The sequence below is a fragment of the Nycticebus coucang genome, chromosome 17 (genome assembly GCF_027406575.1).
Source record: "Nycticebus coucang isolate mNycCou1 chromosome 17, mNycCou1.pri, whole genome shotgun sequence".
Classification (NCBI taxonomy): Eukaryota; Metazoa; Chordata; class Mammalia; order Primates; family Lorisidae; genus Nycticebus; species Nycticebus coucang.
The window spans coordinates 63,897,301-63,919,250 of NC_069796.1; the positions used below are offsets into that span (position 1 = coordinate 63,897,301).

The 21,950-nt window shown below is 39.8% G+C and overlaps 1 protein-coding gene across 3 annotated transcripts in view; it reads right to left on the reverse strand.

Annotated features, from left to right (window-relative positions):
• Positions 1-9,101: 9,101 nt before the first annotated feature.
• Positions 9,102-21,950, reverse strand: part of GABRB2 (gamma-aminobutyric acid type A receptor subunit beta2) — a 284,112-nt gene continuing 271,263 nt past the window's right edge. For all 3 annotated transcript variants that reach the window (XM_053567112.1, XM_053567110.1, XM_053567113.1), the window contains exon 10: positions 9,102-15,055. In XM_053567112.1, coding sequence (XP_053423087.1) covers positions 14,708-15,055 — 348 coding nt within the window. In that variant the 3' untranslated portion in view covers positions 9,102-14,707. The remainder of the gene's footprint in view (positions 15,056-21,950) is intronic.

Below are 21,950 nucleotides of genomic sequence, written 5' to 3' on the forward strand. Positions count from 1 at the left end.
GAGAAAACAAGGTAACCCCCAAATTTGTAATCTCATATTAATGTGAAATAAAAATTTAGGAATATGTAGGTCCTACTGTATATGGGATGGCCATGTTGCTGCACAATCACTTCACACACCAGTAAATGCGGCTCTTTATTATTTCATAATCAGAGCAATTAGTTTAGTATCTCTGTTTTTCTTGAGCAAATGGTGAGTTAAAATCATGGTAGACAGAGGAGAAGGGACAAAATAATTTCTCCTCATTACCTATATAAACAAGGAATTCTCTTTTTAGCTTTAACCTATTTGAGTTGGATTTCTGTTACTTGCACTTTGAAGAGAACTAAAAAAAATAAAGATTATAAAACTAGGAAAGCATTGGCATACAGGATATACTAATTAGGATAATGGAAAATGGATAAAATCTCTTTTAGCACGTTATGGTTGGCATAACAAAATACCAGACTGAATAACTGAAATAACAGAAATTTATTTCCTCACAGTTCTGGAGGCTGAAATGTCCAAGATCTGAGTTCCAGCTGATTTGGCTGCTGGTGAGGGCTCTCCTCTTGGCTTATAGAAGCCGCCTTCCCAACTCTGCCCTCGCACAGCCTTTTCTTGGTGTATGCACAGGTGATCCTCTTCTTATGAGGCCAACAAGCCAATCTCAGGGCCCCACTTTTATGAACTAACCTAACTGCCTAATTACCTCACAAAGGCTCCAGAGCATATTCAACATTTGAGTTTTAGGGAGACACAAGTATTTAGTTCATAATATGATCTGAACTATAATGAAACAATAAATAACAGTGATAATACTAGCTAGTATTTGTTTGCCCATATTTTGTTCTGAATATCGTACATTAATCATATAATCCTTAGTAAGAATTTCATAAAATCATTAATGATATTTATCATCCCCTATTTACGGATGAGCAGAAGAAAACAAAAGTAGGTAGCTAACTTGTTCAGGAACTCATGTCACAATGGCTAGAACTTCAGTTCTAGAGACCATAACACTAAAGAGGAACCATGACACTTTATTGCAGTTAAAAGTATTTTATGTCCCCTAGTTTCCTTTGCCATTGAAGTCCTGGTAATTCTATAGAGCTCACATCATTCCATTAGAACAACCAAGCTCCCTAAGCCTTTTCAAACATTTTGCATCTATTTTCTGAAATGGACACCTGGGATATTTTCTATGTATTTTGTGCCATAAAATAAAAGCAACATGCTCATTCAATCATTCATGCATTTCTCTATTGAGTACTAGTTGAGTTACTGTCTCTACGTAATTCTAGGCACCAAGGTGCACACAGAACCAGGAACTTTTTCATTGTAACTATGGTTAATTCTGCCAAAGTTCTAACTCCTCAGGAGAAATGCATTTCCATGAATAAAAATGATGAAGATTGTAGAAATTTAAGAAAGCATGTTGCCAGGAAAAATTCTTTCTATCTTAGTGTGTGAAAATGAGGAGATATGAACAATTTAAATATGTACAATAGGAGTTTGAATTGCTAGGTAATAAAAAGTTGACTATCAGATAAAGTTGCTGGTTCTGGGAAGGTCTGAGAAAACTCAAAGTGGGTGATGGGGATGGAAAAAGAGGATAAAGCCAAGGGAAATTACCTAGGTCAATGTAATAGTTTGTATTTATAAATTCAATAACAGGATACACTGAACAACTCCCAATCTTTATGGCTTAAAACAGCAAACATTTGTTCTTGGCCTGTAGATCAGGTCAGGTGCGGAAGCTTTTCTGAGGGCAGTGTATTAAATTGAGACCTCCTTTTGCCTCTCCTTTTGGTTCTCGTGGCTTCCAGCAACACCCCCTTACATGAGAGTGGTAGGCCCAGGCTTTCTTGAAGCTTGGGGGAGAATCTCTCCTTGCTTCTTCCTAGCTTCTCGGGGTTGCCAGGAATCCTTGGCAGTCATAAGCTACGATTTCTACCTCCATCTTCACAGAGATGTCTTCCCTCTGTCTCTGTGTTCCAATTTCCACTTTGAATAAGGACACCAGTCCTTGGAATAGGGCCTGCTTAATTCAGTAGGGCCTCATTTTAACCTGATCACATTTACAAATGTTATCTCTCTCTCTCCTTCAGCTTCCAGACTCCATACTCACTCAAGCAATTTCTCTATGAAATACACTTCCCTCTCTCTCCATGTCTACTGATTTCTCAAGGCCTAACTTGTATGTCAGCATCCTCCATTACATCGTAAATAGATTGTGCACAGGTTGGAAACCTGCACGTTTCTCATTTTCTATACTACTTGACATATGGTGGGTAGTCAAACACAGTTTGTAGAATTTATTTTCATCAAGGAAAAATTTGATTTCTCTGATGTAGGATCAGCTATGCTGAATTCCAGTCATCAGAATTTTACCCTCTGCCATGTGAGCAGGAAACCATGTCTTTCCCTAGACTCAAGAGAAATGGCATCAAAATAAAGAGCTCCTACTTAGAATTCTAATAAATGATGCTATTAGGTGCGATTTTTTTGAAGATATCTCTAATTGGAGTTATGCCTTATTCAGAAGTGATTAAAAGTGTCATTTAGGTGAACAAACTTCTCTTTTTGATTACATCTGTAATTATAATGCATTAACAGAACAACTGCTAATACTGAAACCTCATGTGCTTTTGACATCAAATGTAGTTTTAAGAGCAGTAAAAATGACTGAGCAGCTCTGGCAGCCAAAGTCATGTTAATTACCTTAAGATTTCCATATAGTAAATCTAGTGGAATAATGTGTTATAGAAATAGTGTTTCATTTGTTTAATTTATGTGTTTTGGCAGGTGAATCAAAGCCCTTCTATTTTCAAATCTGGACCAGTTTCCAAATTCCCACTGTGTACCAAGTTTTATCTGTGAGCTACGCTTGGAAGCTTTTGGAGTCAGAATAAAAGTTTAAATTGTCTATCAGTCATCTCTTCTACCTTTCTTTCCCTCTTTTACTTTTACTTCTCAGGATTAGAAGTGAGTCAGAACCAGGACTCAGGCTCCAATCTAAATCAAACACCTTTTATAAAGATTTTTTTCTTAGTTATCTTCATAATGCAAGTGGTAAAAACAAAAACAAACTAGCTTAGGACTGTCATATTCTTGAAAGATCATATTCTACAAAGATCATATTCTACATGCTGCAATGGTGCTGTTTGGTCATGCCCAACCATAAAAAAAAGACCAACTTCAGTCAATATTATTGTTTTTAAATTCTTTTCAGACAATAAATCCCCCTATTATCTATCTATACCAGGGAGAACGCCTGTCACGTCTTACTCTCCCCATTTTTGGTAAACCATTGTCCTCAACAAAGAATGAACAGGGTAATATAAGACATGTTCATTATAAATAGTACATGCTTCCATTTTTTTCAGTATTACATAGATATGTGATCAAAAATTATTCTGAATGTTTTTGTGATGGTGTCTTTAGGATGAGATGTACATCTAAAGTACATTGGTAGAGTTGGAGTAAAGCAGACAGCCCTCCAAACGTGTGGGGCCACATCCAGTTGACTGCCTGATTAGAACAGGAGACTGACCTCCCCTCATATGAGAAGTAATTCTACCAGCAAACAGCCTGTGAACTGGACACACAGTATCGCCTCCTCCCTCGGTCTGCAGACTGCTGGTGTTATCCTGCAGATTTTGGAGATTTTACCAGTCTCCGTAATCATGAAAGCAAATTCCTTATAATAAATCTCTGTATATGTATATACATCTTATTGGTTCTCTTCCTCTGTGGGAACCCTCACTAATACATCTGGGAAGGGAGATGGGAAGGTAGAGGGCCTACCAGGCTCTGCATGTGCTGTGTGGGCTTGGGAAACTCCGTAAGCATTTGCTTTTCTCTTGCTTACTCCAAACCAGGGATCCCGAAGAGTCTATCCCAAGTGCTCCAGGACTGCTGCTGGAATAAGAACCACAGCCAGGAGCCAGCATCCTTACTATCTGCCAATGCAAGAATGGGAAAAGCTCACTTCCAACTGCTTCTTAAACATTTAAATGTTTTTTACTTATTTATCATTTTGTACTTTGTATATGCATCAATAGTTCTGTTTTATATATTGTTCTGTCTCTAAATGTTCAAATGAATTCCTGGCAAGTAGAATGAGAAGTTAAAATGAATAAATAAAGATTTGGAAAGCCACTTGTGAAAGGTTGCCAATCTTCACGGGAGCTTTGATCCCTCCGAGGATGTTCTCAAGCTTGTAAAGAAAGCTAGGTGAGGAAAAAATCCTTCCCCATGTTTCTGTCAGGTTTGGTCCAGAGAATGAGAAACGTTAGTGCTACCCTGGGCCAGTCCTATATTACTTTGCCCAGATCTCCAACATTTCCCTGCCACAGATCTCACATAACTTTTGGGAGTATTTATTAGCCTGCACATTTAGAATCTCGAGTGTTCTTCAGCTTCCTCATGTCTGGTTGACCAGAGAGGCATGTTTGTTTTTGGTAATGTTTGCTTTCTCTATCTTTATTGCCTTCATTTATTTATTTTCATTTTTTGTTTTGTTTTATTTTTGAGGCAGAGTCTCACTCTGTTGCCTAGGCTAGAGCAGCCTGGCTCACAGCAGCCTCAAACTCCACGGTTCAAGTGATCCACATGTCTTAGCCTCTCCAGAAACTGGGATTTGTCAAACTCCACAGTTCGAGTGATCCACATGTCTTAGCCTCTCTAGGAACTGGGACTTGTCAAACTCCATGGTTCAAGTGATCCAATGTCTTAGCCTTTCTAGGAACTGGGACTTATAGTTTGGCACCTACCAGAACGCCCAGATGATTTTTCTATTTTTAGTAGACATGGCATCTTCCTCTTGCTCAGACAGATCTTAAACTCCTGAGTTCATGGGATCTTCCTGCCTTGGCCTCCCAACATCCTGATGTGAGCCACTGTACCTGGCCTTTATTTATTATCTTAGCTGTAGAGAAAGATTCAATCTATAAATTTAGGCTGAAAAATCAAAACCAATTAATAACATAAACTCCCACATTGAAAAGTATCGTTTTTATAATTCAAAATTGTATCAAATGAAGATAGACAAAAGATAACCCTATTTAAGGAGACAGAAAGCAAGCAAGAAAACAAACTTTCAAAATTCTTAGAAGATGTATTTAAATTACTCCTTTGGTTTATTTAGACAACACTCTTCTGCCACCCAAATAAATTAAAGGGAACACCAAAATATTTTGAACTCAGCAGTTCTCAGCTTTTTAGAATAGCATTTAAAAATCTAAAAAAGCCCATCTACATAAAATGAAGGTTTGGAATAAACACTTTCCCCTTCTTTTTCTCATGAAGCTTTGGTCTCATTTCTCACTTCACTGTACCTCCAAAAGCTAAACTGAAGCTAAGTACTCTTTTGGGTAGCAGTCAAATAAAGGGGTTACAGACATGAGCTTTGGAGTTAGCCTCCTGGTGGGTGTTATACCAATTATTGCCATTTTGTGTCCTCTGCATGGAGTGATGGGAATGGGATAGTTCACATTACACTCTAGTGTGTGAATTAAATTCACAGCACATTCTAAGGGAGGGGGCGCATCAGGTGCTAAAAATGTTTTATGTTTCTTCTTTCCCTCCTCCCTTTGTTCCTTCCTGCCTTCCTTTCCTGTCTTCTCCAGAGACACTGAGGGTAGGACCAGGCTCCTTGGCTCATCTTTTGGAGCTACTGATTTTCAAACTGTTTTGTTTATCAACTATATACATTTGTTATTATAATCAGAGCAAACATTCTCCTTTCCCTGTACAGTGCTCCCTTCTCTCACTGCTGCTTCAAGCCAGACATTTCTAGATAATTTTTTGTTACTTCTGCACTTCAGAGTTGTTGGTAAACGCCATTGTACGTTTGGTCTCTGGGCTGATGAAATGTGAGAAACTTCTGTTGACAATTTAATGAGTCCCCCATGCTCCTTCACTGGGGTTGCCCATGTGGTGAAGAAATGGCCTCTTGAGGGACAGTGTCCTCTTGAGTCCTGAGCCCCTGCGCCCTGCCTTGTCTATTTCCATGTGCCCCCTCCCCCCCACCCCTCTGCAGTTCTGTGCCCTGTTGGAGACCACTATGCTTCTCAATCTCAGTCAGGCCCACTCCCCTGCAGGGGGGGCCAGGAAACACTGCGGGGGAAAGGGGCTTCTAATTTGGAAGACAGAGTAGAGAGACAAAGGCCCTCAAAGTGAGCCTCTGGAAGTCATCAGACTGTTCACATTGTGAAAAGGTCTGCTTGCAGTTTTCTATACCTGTATGTTTTAAAAGCTCTTCCTTGTCTTGAGAAAGTTCCATTTCACTTTTCTACATGTGAAAGGGGTTGGCCTCCAGGAAGGGGAAGAAAACTGATCAAGCCCCAGTTGATAGTGGCTTAGAATCCTGGTCAGACTACATACATTCTCTTGAGTTTCGAGCACACTCTCTTCTCAACCTCAGCCTGAGGATGACAGCTATGGAACACTGGAGCGGGCCCCTGAGCATGGGCAAAATGAATTTGTCAGTGTCTCTTTGACCATGCTGCACCTGCTTGGAAAGTGAAAGACTCAATGCTTTGGGGATTTCTTGCACTCTAAAATTAATCTGTCAATGCAGGCTTACAATTCCTTGCAGTTCCTCAAGGCAACAATTGTTCAGGGCTTAAGGGCTGCTGGCCGTTGCCATTTCCGACACTCCCTATTGTTCACAATCCCTACTTAAGTCTTCCATATGCATTTGGGCTTGCAAGACACGGAAAAGTGAGATTTTTTAATCCTCTACTCAAATGTTTCATCTTGCAAGCCTCTCCCTTTCAGAACTGGAGACTGGTACGCTTGCCCCTTGAGATGTCTATTTCTAGGAATGTCATACTAAATTCTGACATCAAATTCATCCTGTTAGGTCTTATATCACTTCCACTAGGTCCCAGAAGGGAATGTCATGGTGAACCCAGCTTCTTAAATGGAAATACTCCAGTTCTTTTTTGCTGAGTTGTTCTGGCCTATTTGATTCTTCCCTTTGGTCTTAGAAGCATGCCTCAGGCAGTGCCCAGGGCCCAGCCCTCTAAGTGTTACTGTGCTGTCTGCTCTGAGATCTCCCTTCTCCCCAGGTCATTTCTGCTGAGTACACATCCTCATTGCAAGGCCATGCAGCCCAATGACCTTCTCCTTCCACTCTCAGAGAAGTTGATCCAACTTCTTTCTTACTCTTGAGGACACTTCCACTCTCCTGAGTACTGGGGGAGCAGTAAGCTTCAACTCTGAAGAAGCCTCAGCAGTTTCTCCTTTCTTTCCAATTTAAATCCCTGAAGTATAAAAACAAATGTATAAACAAACAAATGAACTAACCAGCCAAAAAGAGACAAGACTAGCACATGCACAAATCAATACATTGACAAGATGACTAATTTTTCCAGAACTCTTCAACTCATAGTTGTTCTCGGGTTGCAGAGCACATGGTGCGATGACACTGGGGTGTGGAGGGCAGGAAAGGGCTGGCACTTATGGCCAGTGCTCTGTAGTAGAGATTTGGGGGGCACGAATATGTTATGCTTTTTTGCTACTGCCTGCTTTAGGCAATCATGGAGTATGAACTTGCTGTGTCTACGTTCAGCCCTGAGAACTTTTCCCTTTAACCTGGTATTATTCTGGGAGGTGAATTTCATGGCTCAGAAAAATATTCTGCATGAAAATGCCATATGAAGTTTCAGAATTAGAGTAAGTTTCAGAAGAGAGCAAGGATATCTAAAGGGTCCACTTAAAGAAGAAATTACAGTTGTTGAAATATGATCAGAAGAGGAATTTTTCCAACATCAATGGACCAGCTCCTTTAGGGTTTTCTCTTCCCAAGGACCTCTGGTAGTGTGTGTCCTGTTGGACCTCCCACCTTTCCCCCACTTACATGGGCTTATGTGCACAGGCACACCCCACTCCCAACACACCCTACCAGCTATGTGAGCATGTGTCTTTATTTGAGCTTATATGTAATCTCTCTGCTAAATTTAGATCTCTGTGAACAGAAAGCTCAAATTTAGCATGTGGGATGTCAAGTGCAAATGTAGGTATTTTACATCATTAGATGATACAATTTACAATGCAAGCTGAGAACTGGGTTTTACCTACCCTAGATGTGGGTCTTCTTAGTAGTACTTACTCCTGGGTGGCTATAACTCCTTGTAATCTGTGATTTTATTGAACAATTGTGTTCTGACAGGCTACCTCTCTAACAGAATCTGCAAAAATGCTGTTTGGACATTTCAAAGTCACTGAAGGTGAAAGATGCTGGGCTTACTGCCAAATACTTCACTGGACTCTGAAGTGTTCCTATGCTTCTGAGAGGTGCCACATAATCCAAGAGGGCAGGTACCTGGGTATGTTCACCTGTTTTCCCAATATTAACCCAAATTCTGGCAGATGGCAGGCATTTAACACATTTTTCTCCCAAATGATTGAGAATTGAACAAGGCTAGTCTCTCACTTTTAATGATGGGGTAGATTTGGTGGTGAGTTCAGCCTATGTATAAATCCAGGCTTTTCCATTCTCACTAGCAAAGAATTTATTCTTCCAGAGCTTGAGTTTCTTTTACTTTGAGGAATATGGTAAGGATTATCTGAAGATCGTTTGTGAAGGGATTAGCACAATTTCTTCAGTAGACAGAGGTTGAATATCAAGTCAATGAACACCTAATGTTTATTATATGTTTTCATGATTGAAGCCAAATTCTTCATTAATTATCCTTAATACAAAACATCTAAATTAAGAGAAGAGTAATGAATTTCTGTGAAGTTTTTGACATGGTAAGAGCATTTGTGAGATGTACGTTGAATCTTCTAGAATGGGGGTAATTAAAAACAACACCATTAGGATCAACTATTTACAAACCACTTATATGCCTTGTACTATGCTAAGGACATCGTTCATTAATTTCATTTTGATAAACACCCTTTGACAAAGGTAAAATCATGTCTTTATCCATAAGAAAACACAATCATGGGCCTAATAAGTGGCCAATAAGCTTTAACTCAAGTTTGTCTGACAACAGGCCCCAAGTTCCCAAGATTTTCATTGGTTTTCCACAAAAGCCATCATTCTGTAATATAACTCACACTAATAGTCCACAAATTAAATATTCCAAACACAATGACACCACGCACACGACCTTTTTATTTTTATTTATATTTCTTAGTTCAAGAATTACACACTAGCCGGCACTATTGTATATTTACATGCTGAAACTGGCTGCAGTAAGTTTAAATTCAAGAAAATAATTCTTATGTGCTATTTATTTATAATCCTCATTTTTTACTGTCTCATGTATCCCAGAGCTTTTAGTAGTCCTGTTTAGAAAGACATGAAAATAGATGCAATGATATCCACTTGTCTTTTGCATTTTCTAGCCATTGGAAAATGTGCATTATGTGCATATTAAGAAAGGCTACAAGGTAGTTAGTAAGGCTGATAATCACTACATTGTGAAGAAACTAACATCATTTTCTCATAAAAGGACAATTTAGAACTGTGCAGGGACAATATTCATGACAGAAATATTTAAACACCTGTGAAAAAAAATGAAAAATGTAACAGAATTTTAATTATAGGCAACTTTGTTTGAATTAATTATGTTTAAAATGATCATGTTTGAACTCAAATCATTGAACAATAAAAGATGATAACAAGCTGATGAACTGTCCACTTGCATCAAATAGTGCAAGGACATATACATTGACATCAGATTAGAGGACATGTGACAGAAGAGTGACATTTGGCTTTGGAAATCAAAGGATATAAAGTTTTGTTTTTCATCATTTTGGATTATATTTATATTTATCTCAAAACAACTTCTCAAAGCACATTAAAATTTAATGTCACAATTTTGCATGTATCTACAGAAATGTTTGACTTCTATTTCTAAAAAAATTAGCTTCATAAGAAAGCTATTTTTTTTTCTTGTAATGATTTCTTTAGAACAGTATCTTAATTAGCATTCTGTTCACCCCTTACTATTTTTCCCCATCTCCCTAGTGCATTTGGAAAATGTTTTTTAAACCTTTGGTGTGAAGCAACATCCTTCCCTCCACCCCCCCCCACACCTTTCCCCCCTTTTTCCTTTCCATTTTTTTTTTTTTTTTTGTAATAATGCTGGGGTCTTTGGTTAAAAGGAACAATACTATCTAAAGACAAAATACTATTATTAAAAAAAATCTTCTAGTATGTCTTGTGTGTAGCACATTTCTGGAGCTGGTATAAATAAACATTTTTATTTTCTGTAGTGCCACCTGTACAAACTTTTACTCTTGGAAAATTGAGATTTAAGTTGCAAACTTTGGTTTCTTGAACTCTGGCATATAAAAAAACTCTATTTCAGTTTTGCATTTCCCAATTGCCATTTCTAAAGCTGTCTCTTGGTTGTCACATTGACTACATAAACACTACAGTGCTTCCCACAGAGGGGAAGAACATAGGAGTGAGCGAAGTGAGAGAAATATGATGTGTGGGGTGTATGTGTGTGTGTGTGTGTGTGTGTCTGTGTGTAACTGTGTGCGTGTGTGGTAGCAAATTGAAACCCTTCTGTCTGGGATTCCCAAACCATTTATGCAAAAGGATGTTTAAATTACTCTGCCAGGGCACTGAAGTAACCATACTTAGTAAAAAATAAATAAAAATTAAGAGAAAAAAACTAAATAATTATTTGTATCTATTGACTATTCATTTACAACATGTTTAATTATTTACATATTATAACACACAATTTAAGCCATAAACAGAATTAGCACATTGCCTTACCATAAAATACAAATTAGAAGTTAAAAATATTTAAGAAATCTGTTTTAATATTTACACACGCTCAATGAAAGTTGTGGTAGCTCATGTTACATGTACTCTGTACACTTTGCAAAATGGTATGATTGCTACAGTTGTATTTTGCCCTAACCAACATGGTGGGGTTTAATTTTTTTTTTTTCCCTCCTCTAGAAGGAATTTTCCATTTTCTTAAGACATACTTGTTTTTATATACCAATGGACAATGTTATTTGTTTCCTTGAAAAAGAGAGCAATTAGACAAGCAATGTGACAACTAATCTGTGATGTTCCGAGATACAGTACTATTGTGTCAAACTGTGCAATGGTTCTTAAGAATTGTAGGCATTGATTTGCTGATAGAGAAATGCTCAGTACCCTGTATTACTTATTTCAATATGTTGATTGTTGGCTGCCAAATAAATAATACACTGGTATAATGAAGAAAACAAACCATATTAGCTTATTCATTTTGTTTTCCAACATATGAATGCATATATATGTATGTATGTTTATATGGATCTACATATACACATATATACATGGAGATATGTTGTAAGACTTACTTTTGTCGATGCTGTTCTGCTGTTGTCGAGAATGAAGTTAACTGTAAAACTGGAACAGTTACCTACAGCAAATGGAAATTGTCTTCATTGCCAATTTAATAGAGGTCTTGCTTAAAATAAATGCGATTTATTTCCCCATTATGCATTCCACTGCACTTTCTCTATGTGTTGTGCTTTTGTAAGCTGACAGATTTTTTTGTGTTCCTAATACTAGAATGTAAAGTCTTTTGGTTCATAAACCACTTTTATTATTATTATTATTGTTATTATTTGACTTAGCACTGCTCTTGAAGAAATGAGAAGAGAAAAGGCTTAGATGGCATTGCTTGAGTCTTTTCCCAGTTATTAAATTGAAGTGGAAAGAATCGTAACATTCCTTATGTTGCATGAGTTTTCAATTCTGAAATGCATTTCATACCTACTAGCAGTCGTGAGTCATGTACAATACATATATACAGATTGAGATCAAAGAATTCATGTAGACTGTACATTTTAGAGTCAGAATTTGTCTATGAATTTCAGAAAGATGAAAAAACACCTTAATTGCTGGCTTAATATCTGGCTGTTTTGTAATGAAAGAAAAACTATACATATGTATAAACTGATAGTAATATCACATCAGAACTGCTGAAATACATCGTTGTGGTCCTTTCGTTTAACCACTGGATATCAAGCTAACTGGTGTTCTAAGACTTACAAGTCTGGCACCCTTCCCTTCATTTGATGACTGCATTCAAATTCAACTAGAGTAAAGAGTTTAAGGATAGATTACATCAACTTCTATTTCTGGACAGGATGAGTTAGTTGTTTCTACCTGCATGGTTACTGAGTGCCAATGTATCGTTTTCACTCTAGGGTTCTAAGGTCCCATCTTCTCTCCCTTGCCTCATTTCTTGTATGAGTGCTAGCAGGCGTGAATTCCTGGTCATATGCTTTTGAGGCTCATGCTGTGAAGATCCTTCCCTTTGATCTAGATTTCTCTGTTTACTTCCCCCGATATCGAAAATTGTATAGTAACTATAAATGACAATATCAAGGATTTTTATGGCTTTTAGAGTAATTGCACATTAGAGCCCACTTCTAGACTTGGGCTCTGAGTTGTCTCTAGAAAAGCCTTTCCAGAATGGCATTTTAAAGTTGTGCCCCTGAGTTATTGATTTCCTCCTTTTTGATATTTTCTACTCAATCTTCATCCCCTAGTGAAAGGGACAGGCACTTTTATTAGTGTAATACCCCAACATGATTGCTTAGGAGAAGTATGTCCCTGGAGAAACACGAGGAATCACTACTCTGAGCCTACAGGAAGAACCTGGGCCACATTCTGCCCAAAGATTACACTCAGAAGTGTTCAGGTATGTAATCAAAATATATGGGCCAGAGTTCCCTAGACTGATGAAAAAGAAATGCCATCCCATATTAGGCCAAATTCAGAAAGCCAAATCATAAACTTTTTCTGTTGTTGTTCTCTGATAGTTGGAATGCAAAGGCAACAGTAGCCCAGCAAACTCAAAGGTACTGAATTACAAAGGGATGAAAATACACATTGTGTCCATAGGCAGATACTGGCTACTATGTACAATTAGGGATGTTACTCTGTAAAGAAGGGTTTTTTTTCTTTTTCTTTTTTTTTCCTGTTGTTTTTAAATAGACATAGCAAAATCCAAGAAAAAGTTCAATCAAATCAAAGTTTGAGGAAAATTTTGGCTATTCATTATTTTCAAAAGAAAAGCAAAATATAAACCTCACATTGATGTAAATAAAATATTTTAGCTTATTCTCTTTCCTGTCCAGCATATGAAAGCATATGTCCAATTAGTATGGAAAGAAGCACAATGACATAATTTAAAAATAGAATTAAAACAACACATCGTGCCTCTCTAATTATCAGGTATATATTTTTCTGCAGCATCCACTGAGGCTCCTAATATTCATCATGTTAATGTGGTTTTGTTTTTACCTTATTTTCCACTACTTTTCATATTTTTCTTGATTAGAAAGATTGCAACATACACAATTGAAAGTACACTTAAAAAGAATCAAACCTAATAAATGTACACGTTAACCTCATCTGTGCACATACTTTAAGTATTTTTTGCCCTGTATAATACAACAGTGAATCTCATTGCACATGAAAAAAATACTATTCACTCAGTCTCTCTAAAAAACCTTACTTTATCTGTCTCCTAAGAATATAATCAGAATTTTGAAAGCAAGAAAAGCTGGAAAGGACCATTAATCCCTTAAGCAATGAACAAATCTTCTTTTGAAATACCCTATTAAATTCAGCAGTAAACTGGTAAAGAAGTGCTGCAGAGACAGCTGACATGTTCTGAGATGAACAACCTGTTAGCATTGTCGGGTCTCTACATTTGTACATTTGAAAGACTCCCAGCATAACCTGAACATCTAAGCTACTTCTAATTTTCCTAACTTTTCTATTTCATTATTGTCTTTTGATTAGATCAATAATAGAAACCTCTTTAGGTGTCTTGTCAAAAGCTTATGAGGTTGAAAAAAAATTCCTCTGGCCCTACCCTTTGCCAGTGGACACAGTTTATATAGATCAGATGCTGTGGAGAGCTGATAAGGGTCGTGGTTGCTTTCTGGCTTGCTTTAATTTTGTTCTGACAGTCACTTCTGGATTTTCTACTCTGCTCTATGTTGTTAACTCTTATCTAACCACTTAGGAAGTAGCTTTTTACCCAAAATTTCTTTGGCCACCATGCATTATAATGTTCGGAAGTCTTCTAGTCTCTAAATGCCAAAATGAAAGGGATTCCCTTTGCTTAAGCAAGAAACTGAACAAACTGGTTTCCTGTGCCTCTGTCTTGACTCTCCCTATCCTTCTCTAACTAAATGAGAACCTTCTAGAAACAAAGGAGAATCACCTTCCCATGAAATCGTTATCACTTTAATAAGGCAGACATGGACCACTTTCAAGTAACATTGTTTGCATGGCATTGCAGATAATGTCCACAAGCACAGTGCCACCTCAACAGTATGCCAAATGCAGAGATGAAGATGGATATCTGGGTGTGACCACTTCTCAGGAAAATGACTGACAATGCCATTGAGCCTCCTAAGAACATCTTCTAAATAACTCCTCTCTGAGTAGGGTGCATACTAAACAGAGAGAGAGGAACGCTCAGACTTAGTCTTGCCAGCATGTGGACCAACACTTGCATTTTCTCTGGAAAACCACAAGGACCTTAGTGTATTCTTTACTTAGCAGAAGCAACCCAAATGGTATGAAATGGACCATAGGATAGGCCAGCAACTAAGGTATTTTAGCATCACTTTTGTCCTGAATTGATGTGTTTTCCAAGTCCTACATCAGGCTGTACAACTGGTTTGAGGAGGAATCTAGTCCTTGCTTCCCATAGGAGGCTATGCTTTAGTTCACATAATAAAGCCAATAGACGATGTTGAAGAAGGAAAAAACCACTGGGAAGAATATGCGGGACCACCGGTCTATAGCATTCACATCAGTCAAGTCGGGGATGGTGATTTTCAGTTGGGAAGCGCGTCTCCTCAGGCGGCTTTTCTTCTGTGCCACGTGTCGTTCCAGAGCATTTCTGCCAAAACTATGCCTGGGCAATCCGGCTTTCCGATACTGAATGCTGGAGGCGTCATAAGCCAGCATTGTGCTCCTGGGGTCTCCAAGTCCCATCACGGCCTCAGAAGTGGCCATTTCATTTTTTATCTCAAGGGTGCTCAGTAAAATGTTCTCATGGGGGTCCATCTGCAAGGGAGAAGAATCAAAATAGTCAAAACAGTGAGGTTTTGTTGGTGCTTACAATGCAAGGGACTCTGATAGGTGCTTCAGGTAGTATTTATTGGAATGGCAAAGAGAATAACCTTTGTAGTTAATCAAAAAATCAACTTTGTGATTATGTTTTTTTTTTTTTTTAATTTGTTTTTTATTTACAAGGTTTGGAAGAATATTCAGTGATGTCTCTTCCCACCCTATTCCTATATTAACAGCTTTTTTTTTTTTTTAAGAGATAGAGTCTTTGTCACCCTTGATAGAGTGGTGTGGCATCACAGCTCACAGCAACCTCCAACTCGTGGGTTTGGATGATTCTCTTGCCTCACCCTCCTGAGTAGCTGGACTACAGGCACCTGCCACAATACCCGACTATTTTTTTGTTGCAGTTTGGCCGGGGCTGGGTTTGAACCCACCACCCTCGGCATATGGGGACGGCACCCTACTCACTGAGCCACAGGCGCTGTCCATGATTATGTTACTTAAGCCTGAACTGTGGCTCTGCCACTGTAAACTATTTGAGGTTCAGTCTCCCCGTTTTTTAAATGATATAGGATCTAACCTTAGAAAATTGCTGTAATGATGTAATTGTATTATAGACTGTGGCTAATATCATCTTCATTATGTCTACTTGGGCACGCAGGAAATTGAAGGCAGGACATCCTTGTAAAGATGTAGAGTCTTGACATGAACACATAAAAAAATTAAACTGTACTAGATACGCAACAGTGTTAGCACTAAATTGTGCTTCCCATAGTAGCCATACAACAACTGATAGTAGTAACTATCAGAACTTAGCACATATGGCAAGCACTTTTTACACAATTTCACTTAATTAATGTTTCTTAATACCTACAGTTGTGACACTTCACCTTGTATTTCCAATGTCAATATAAATAGGGTAAAAGTGAGAATGGCTCACATCACAAAATCTCAAAACTGCAGATGCTGGCGTGGATGTGGAGAGAAGGGAACACTTTTACACTGCTGGTGGGACTGCAAACTAGTACAACCTTTCTGGAAGGAAGTATGGAGAAACCTCAAAGCACTCAACCTAGACCTCCCATTCGATCTTGCAATCCCATTACTGGGCATCTACCCAGAAGGAAAGAAATCCTTTTATCATAAGGACACTTGTACTAGACTGTTTATTGCAGCTCAATTTACAATCGCCAAAATGTGGAAACAGCCTAAATGCCCACCAACCCAGGAATGGATTAACAAGCTGTGGTATATGTATACCATGGAATACTATTCAGCCATTAAAAAAAATGGAGACTTTACATCCTTCGTATTAACCTGGATGGAAGTGGAAGACATTATTCTTAGTAACGCATCACAAGAATGGAGAAGCATGAATCCTATGTACTCAATCTTGATATGAGGACAATTAATGACAATTAAGGTCATGGGGGGGAAGCAGAAAGAGGGATGGAGGGAGGGGGGTGGGGCCTTAGTGTGTGTCACACTTTATGGGGGCAAGACATGATTGCAAGAGTGACTTTACCTAACAATTGTAATCAGTGTAACTGGCTTATCGTACCCTCAATGAATCCCCAACAATAAAAAAAAAAAAAAATACCTTTGAAGAATATAAATGCAGGACACATGTGACTTTCCAAAATATAAAATAATTGAGAATATGAAGGAATTTGAAAATAATTGTCTAACAGCAGACTGTTGGTGGTGGAAGGGCGCGTGGATGATGGTCTGAGGAGAGGAAAGGGAAGGGGGAGACTAAAGCAGAAAATAGCATGTCTGAGGTTGCCTTGTGCTCAATTGGATCTGGGGTCTCAAGACTACAATTAGGTGACTATATGGATAGTCAAATAATCTCTCTTGGATAATTTTTTTCTTGCAACTCCAAAATTAAAAGATGAACACTGACATCATGATTCCCAAATATTACATATAATATTTTATCTTGTGTTAAGAAGACTTGTGGTGCCTTATTTTTACAAAGCCTCAATTGCTACAGAAAGCAAAACTTAGCCAAAAGTTATTCTTAATAACAAAGTGTATTTATTTTGTTGGAAAATTAGGATAAATTAAAAAAATGCCAATAATATTTCTGGAATTATAAGAAACTAATGGCCAATGGTAGGCACTGGTGACATATGGAAAGATTGGAAGATAAGATGCCCTCAGGTTGATTATTAAGCAAAAAGAAAAATGAATGTTGCTAAGATTATATATTAATCGGTAATTTTCAAATGTGGTTTAATGGCCCTGTATTACAAATTCAAATTAAAAATCTTTTGAGAAATAGAAGCAATAAAATGTTCCAGGACATAATAATTGATCAATTAATTTCTACCCACTGATCAGACATTCTGTATGTTTGGGTTTAGTACCATTTTGCTTAGTGGAAATGTTAACCAAATATATTAATAAAAGTAATTTTAGATTTGGAAACAAAACTAAATCAACGTGAAAAGAGATCTGTCAAGGAAGGGTCAGGTGATGCTTCTACTGATGGGTTTCCTCACCCTTGGGAAGGAAAGGAACATTCAAAACCTCCTGCTATGGGCCAGGGCTTTGCTGCGACTGTTTCACGGAATGCACACAACCATTCTTTGAGGTGAAGGCATTCATTAAATTTCCCAAAGTCACATTGTTCCTATGGGGTAGAGCTGGAATTCAAACTTTGATCATTAGTGTACAAATGCTGGGCAGAGTGGGAGCTTTCGGACACTCAAGTAAAAAGAAACGGACAGAAATGGGAAACCTGTTGTTTGTTGTTATTTCATTAGCAAGATTATTTTCCATTCTTTGGGTTGTTAACCCTTTAACCACCTAGGAAACAAATTTTTAGCAAAATTTTTTTGGCCACTAGGTGTGATGATATTCAGGATCTCCCTCTCTACCAGCATGTTTGTTTTACTAGTGAGAAATTATAAAAATAGTTATGAGTTAAACTATTGGCAGCAATGGACTATCTCAGGGGAAACTTGTTCTAAGTTTAAAACATATACCAAGGGTGGCGGGTTCAAACCCAACCCCGGCCAAACTGCAACAAAAAAATAGCCGGGCGTTGTGGCGGGCGCCTGTAGTCCCAGCTGCTCGGGAGGCTGAGGCAAGAGAATCGCGTAAGCCCAACAGTTAGAGGTTGCTGTGAGCCGTGTGACGCCACGGCACTCTACCCGAGAGCGGTACAGTGAGACTCTGTCTCTACAAAAAAAAAAAACAAAACAAATTATACTTAGTGGGTATAATACTGTAATTCATTTAATCTTAGTGGGTTTCCATTTTGTTATTGAAATCCAAGGATTAGATTATATGATTCTTGAAGCCCTATTACTTATTTTTTCATTTACAAATTCTAGTAACACTAATTGAACACCCACTGTGTGTCTGGCACTGTGCAAAGTATCATAGATGGTCATCAAAAAGATACAATCACTGCTGAGTCCTTCTTGCAGTAACAGTTTCCATAAAAAAAGAAATTGGGTTTTGAGACAAAATATTGCAGTTATGGTTCCTCCACTTGTTATTTTTCACCTGGAAAAATTACTTAATTCCTCTGAATCTAGGTTTCCTCCACTGTATTAGGCCTAAGAATAGGACTTAAGCTTAGCTGAAATAAAGCGTGAGAGAAGAACTTGCAAAACTGAAGCACTATGCAAAGTTGTTATGACAGATTACAAATGAAGCAGGATATTTATGAGTGACATGGCAAAAACCAACAAATAACTACACCTAAAAGAAAAATAAGTACATTGCCCTTGCAGTGTCTCGATACAGGTGATAAGATTTCTGTAGGTAAAATCAATCACCTCAACCCTATTAGAGACCCTGACAGGTTGAAGTGGGAGGGTGGTGGTGGTGGGTGAATTGTAATGAACACCTATATCACTTTATGAAGTACTGCCCCCCTCAGTGTCACTCACCTTATTAGAATCCTTCAACCTTAAAATGGGACTGCTTGAATAGACTTAACTAAAACTTAATAGTCCAGGAATAAATTAACCTGAACAAGAAATAGCATTTTCTTTTCAAAAAAATTTCTACATATAACCATGGGGCCATGAAGTTGAGAGGGATAAAGTATAACCATCTTTATTTGTAATTTAACATCTCTTGATGAGTCACAGAGGGACTTAATCAGGTTGTAGTTCATTATGCTGCACAAGGGGGTGAAACTCTAAGATACTGCTCCAATCACCCCATCTTCTCCTTCAAAGGACCAGTTTTCTCCACCACTTTTTCATATTTTCTATAAAGTCCTCTATCTATGCCAATCTTCTTAACTCCTTGTTGGGCCTTCTCACGTGGGCAAGCCACTTGAGGCCTAGAGGAACTTCCTAAGCCTGAGTAGAGTTGGTGCTGTCCGCGCACTTCCGCGTAGGAGTGACTCAGCAAGACCAGACCTGAAACAGCCTCTGCCTGGATACTGGTGATGGGGTTAGATTTTATTGGCTTGAAGCCTGTCACCTCATTTTACATACCCCCTCCTTCCTGCTTCCGCCCTTTGCCCCCTAGCCGAAGTGTATAAATATTGCAACGTGTTACAATAAAGGTGAGATCCTGCTTCGACAGCCTTCTGGCTCCGTGTGGTTTTCTTTGAGCCGCCGACACTCGCCATCCCGCTCAGCCCCTGGGACAAGGTCGGGGTCTTCCCTCAACTGCGACTGCTGGAGGACCTGGCAGGCTGGTGCCCCATGTGAGGAACTCGGCTCCCCACACGAAGATCGCTGACAGGTCAATCGGTCTGCGGGTGAGTGTACTCCCATAAATTATGGGGAAGTCTTACTCTAAAATTGACCCCGCTTTGAGTCCCTTCGAGTTTTGCTCAAGAGTGAGGGCTTGACCTCTCGGATAGTCAGGCCTCCCAGGCCTGGGTGTGCTTGCTCCAGATCGCGCCCTGGCTTCCAGAGAGCAACCTCTTTGACTGGAACACTTGGGATAGGGTTGAAAGGTTGATTAGGAGAGCTCATATAGAAAAAGGAGAAATCCCCCCTATCGGAGCTCTCCCCACAGTGGCTGCCCTGAAAGGTTGTTTCCCTCCCCATCTGCCCAAGAAGGCGGACAAAGCTCCTCTCCCTCAAGGAGCAGAGAACAAAACCCCCAACACCAGTCGGGACTCAGATCAGAGTCCCAAACCTGTAAGCCCCACTCCCCCACCAAATCAGCCTCCCTCTCTTTATCCTTCTCTTGACCCATTTGGGAGTGCCCCTTGGCCCCATAAGGAGCTGCACCCTCCGATCACCCCGACCAACCCCTTTTGGGCCCCATCTGCGCCTCCTCTGCATATCGGGGAAAGTGAGGTTGGGGATAGAACAACCGGCCTCTTTCGGGTCAATGTCAATCCTGGAGGCAATTGCCCTGCGGCCTGGTATCCCTGGGAGCCTCAAGATCTTAAAGACCTGAAAAAGGCAGTCGCTGAGGATGGTCCTAATTCACCTTGGGCAGAAACTATCTTAGAAGGGTTAGCCCATTGGGCTTGTGTTGCCCGCGACTGGAAGGAGCTTGCCAAAGCTGTGCTCCCTGGTCCTTTCTTCCTTAAATGGATGGCTTTCTTTCAGGAAGAATGGCACGTATATGGGGAACGTAACCAAGCCGCCCGACCCTGTATACCTATCACCTATGGCATGCTTTGTGGCAGGGCGGATCAATTTTCCACTGGCCTCCAACAAGGTACCATCCACCCTTCCCCCCATCAAGACCAGGTCAGGGCCTGTGGGCTAGCCGCTTGGAAAAAACTCAGTGAGGGCCCAACGGAGGCCCCCATATCAGGAATCATTCAGAAGGGCACTGAGGACCTCTCCACGTTCATTGACAGGATCCAGAAAAGTTTAAAAAACAAGTTCCTTGCTGGCGAAATGCGCGATTGTTTCTTTTGCTCCCTAGTTTGGGACAGCATGACCAACGAGTGCAAGCTTGCTTGTCCCGGGCTTAGAAACCAGTCCATAGACAGATGGATTATTGCTACCTGAGACTTTGGTACTGTGTCTCACCACACGAGGGTGATGGTCTCCGCATTACAGGTTAACCACCAGGAGGAGCTTCAAACGCCTTGCAGTTAGCTGCCACATCGGGCAAGCGGACGTGCTTTGGGTGTGGCAAAGAAGGACACTTCTGGCGAGAATGCCCTAGCCAGCCTAAAGCCCCTTCCGCCTCCACAGGTGGAGACGACCCCGGACCACATGCCCCCGTTGTAAAAAGGGTTTTCATTGGGCCAGCGACTATAAGTCTAAATTTAATATCAAAGGTGAGCCTTTAAACTCCCAACGGGGCGGCCCCAGCCCCGTTAAATAAGGGCAGCTGACCTGTCCAAGCTCACTGGACCATCCCTCTCATTGCTGGCCTGAGACGGAAAATGACTGTTTTGATAGGGGACAAATCCTTTAAATTCCTCATCCATACTGGAGTGGATCACACAGTCATTAGAAAGGAAGAAGTGCCCACGTTCTGGCAGCTAATTCCTGGACCGCCCCTGGTAGGGGTGGGTGGACAATCTACATCATGGGAAACTGCCGACTGGCTCCCCTGGGTAGACCCTAGTGGAAACAGTGGAGCAATCTGCCCACTGGTAGTCACTGGCTTAACCGCCAACCTTCTGGGTCAAGATATTTTAGGCGAAGCTGAAGCATGTATTACCACTGACCACAAGGTTCTTTATGACAACCTTTCAAACCATGACAGAATCAAGCAGCCGCCTCAACAACAACATAAAAGCCATCCCCAGCTAACACATAATTCGCTCCCTGAACCAATTACACAATTTTTTCCCAGGGTTTACCCTCAACCCTAAGGGCCACTGCTTGTCCCCCGGTATTCCAAATACAGTGGATACCCGGAGACCCTGTGTGGGTAGAGCAGTGGCCTCTTCCTATGAATAAACTCCAACAACTGCCTGTGTTAATCAAAC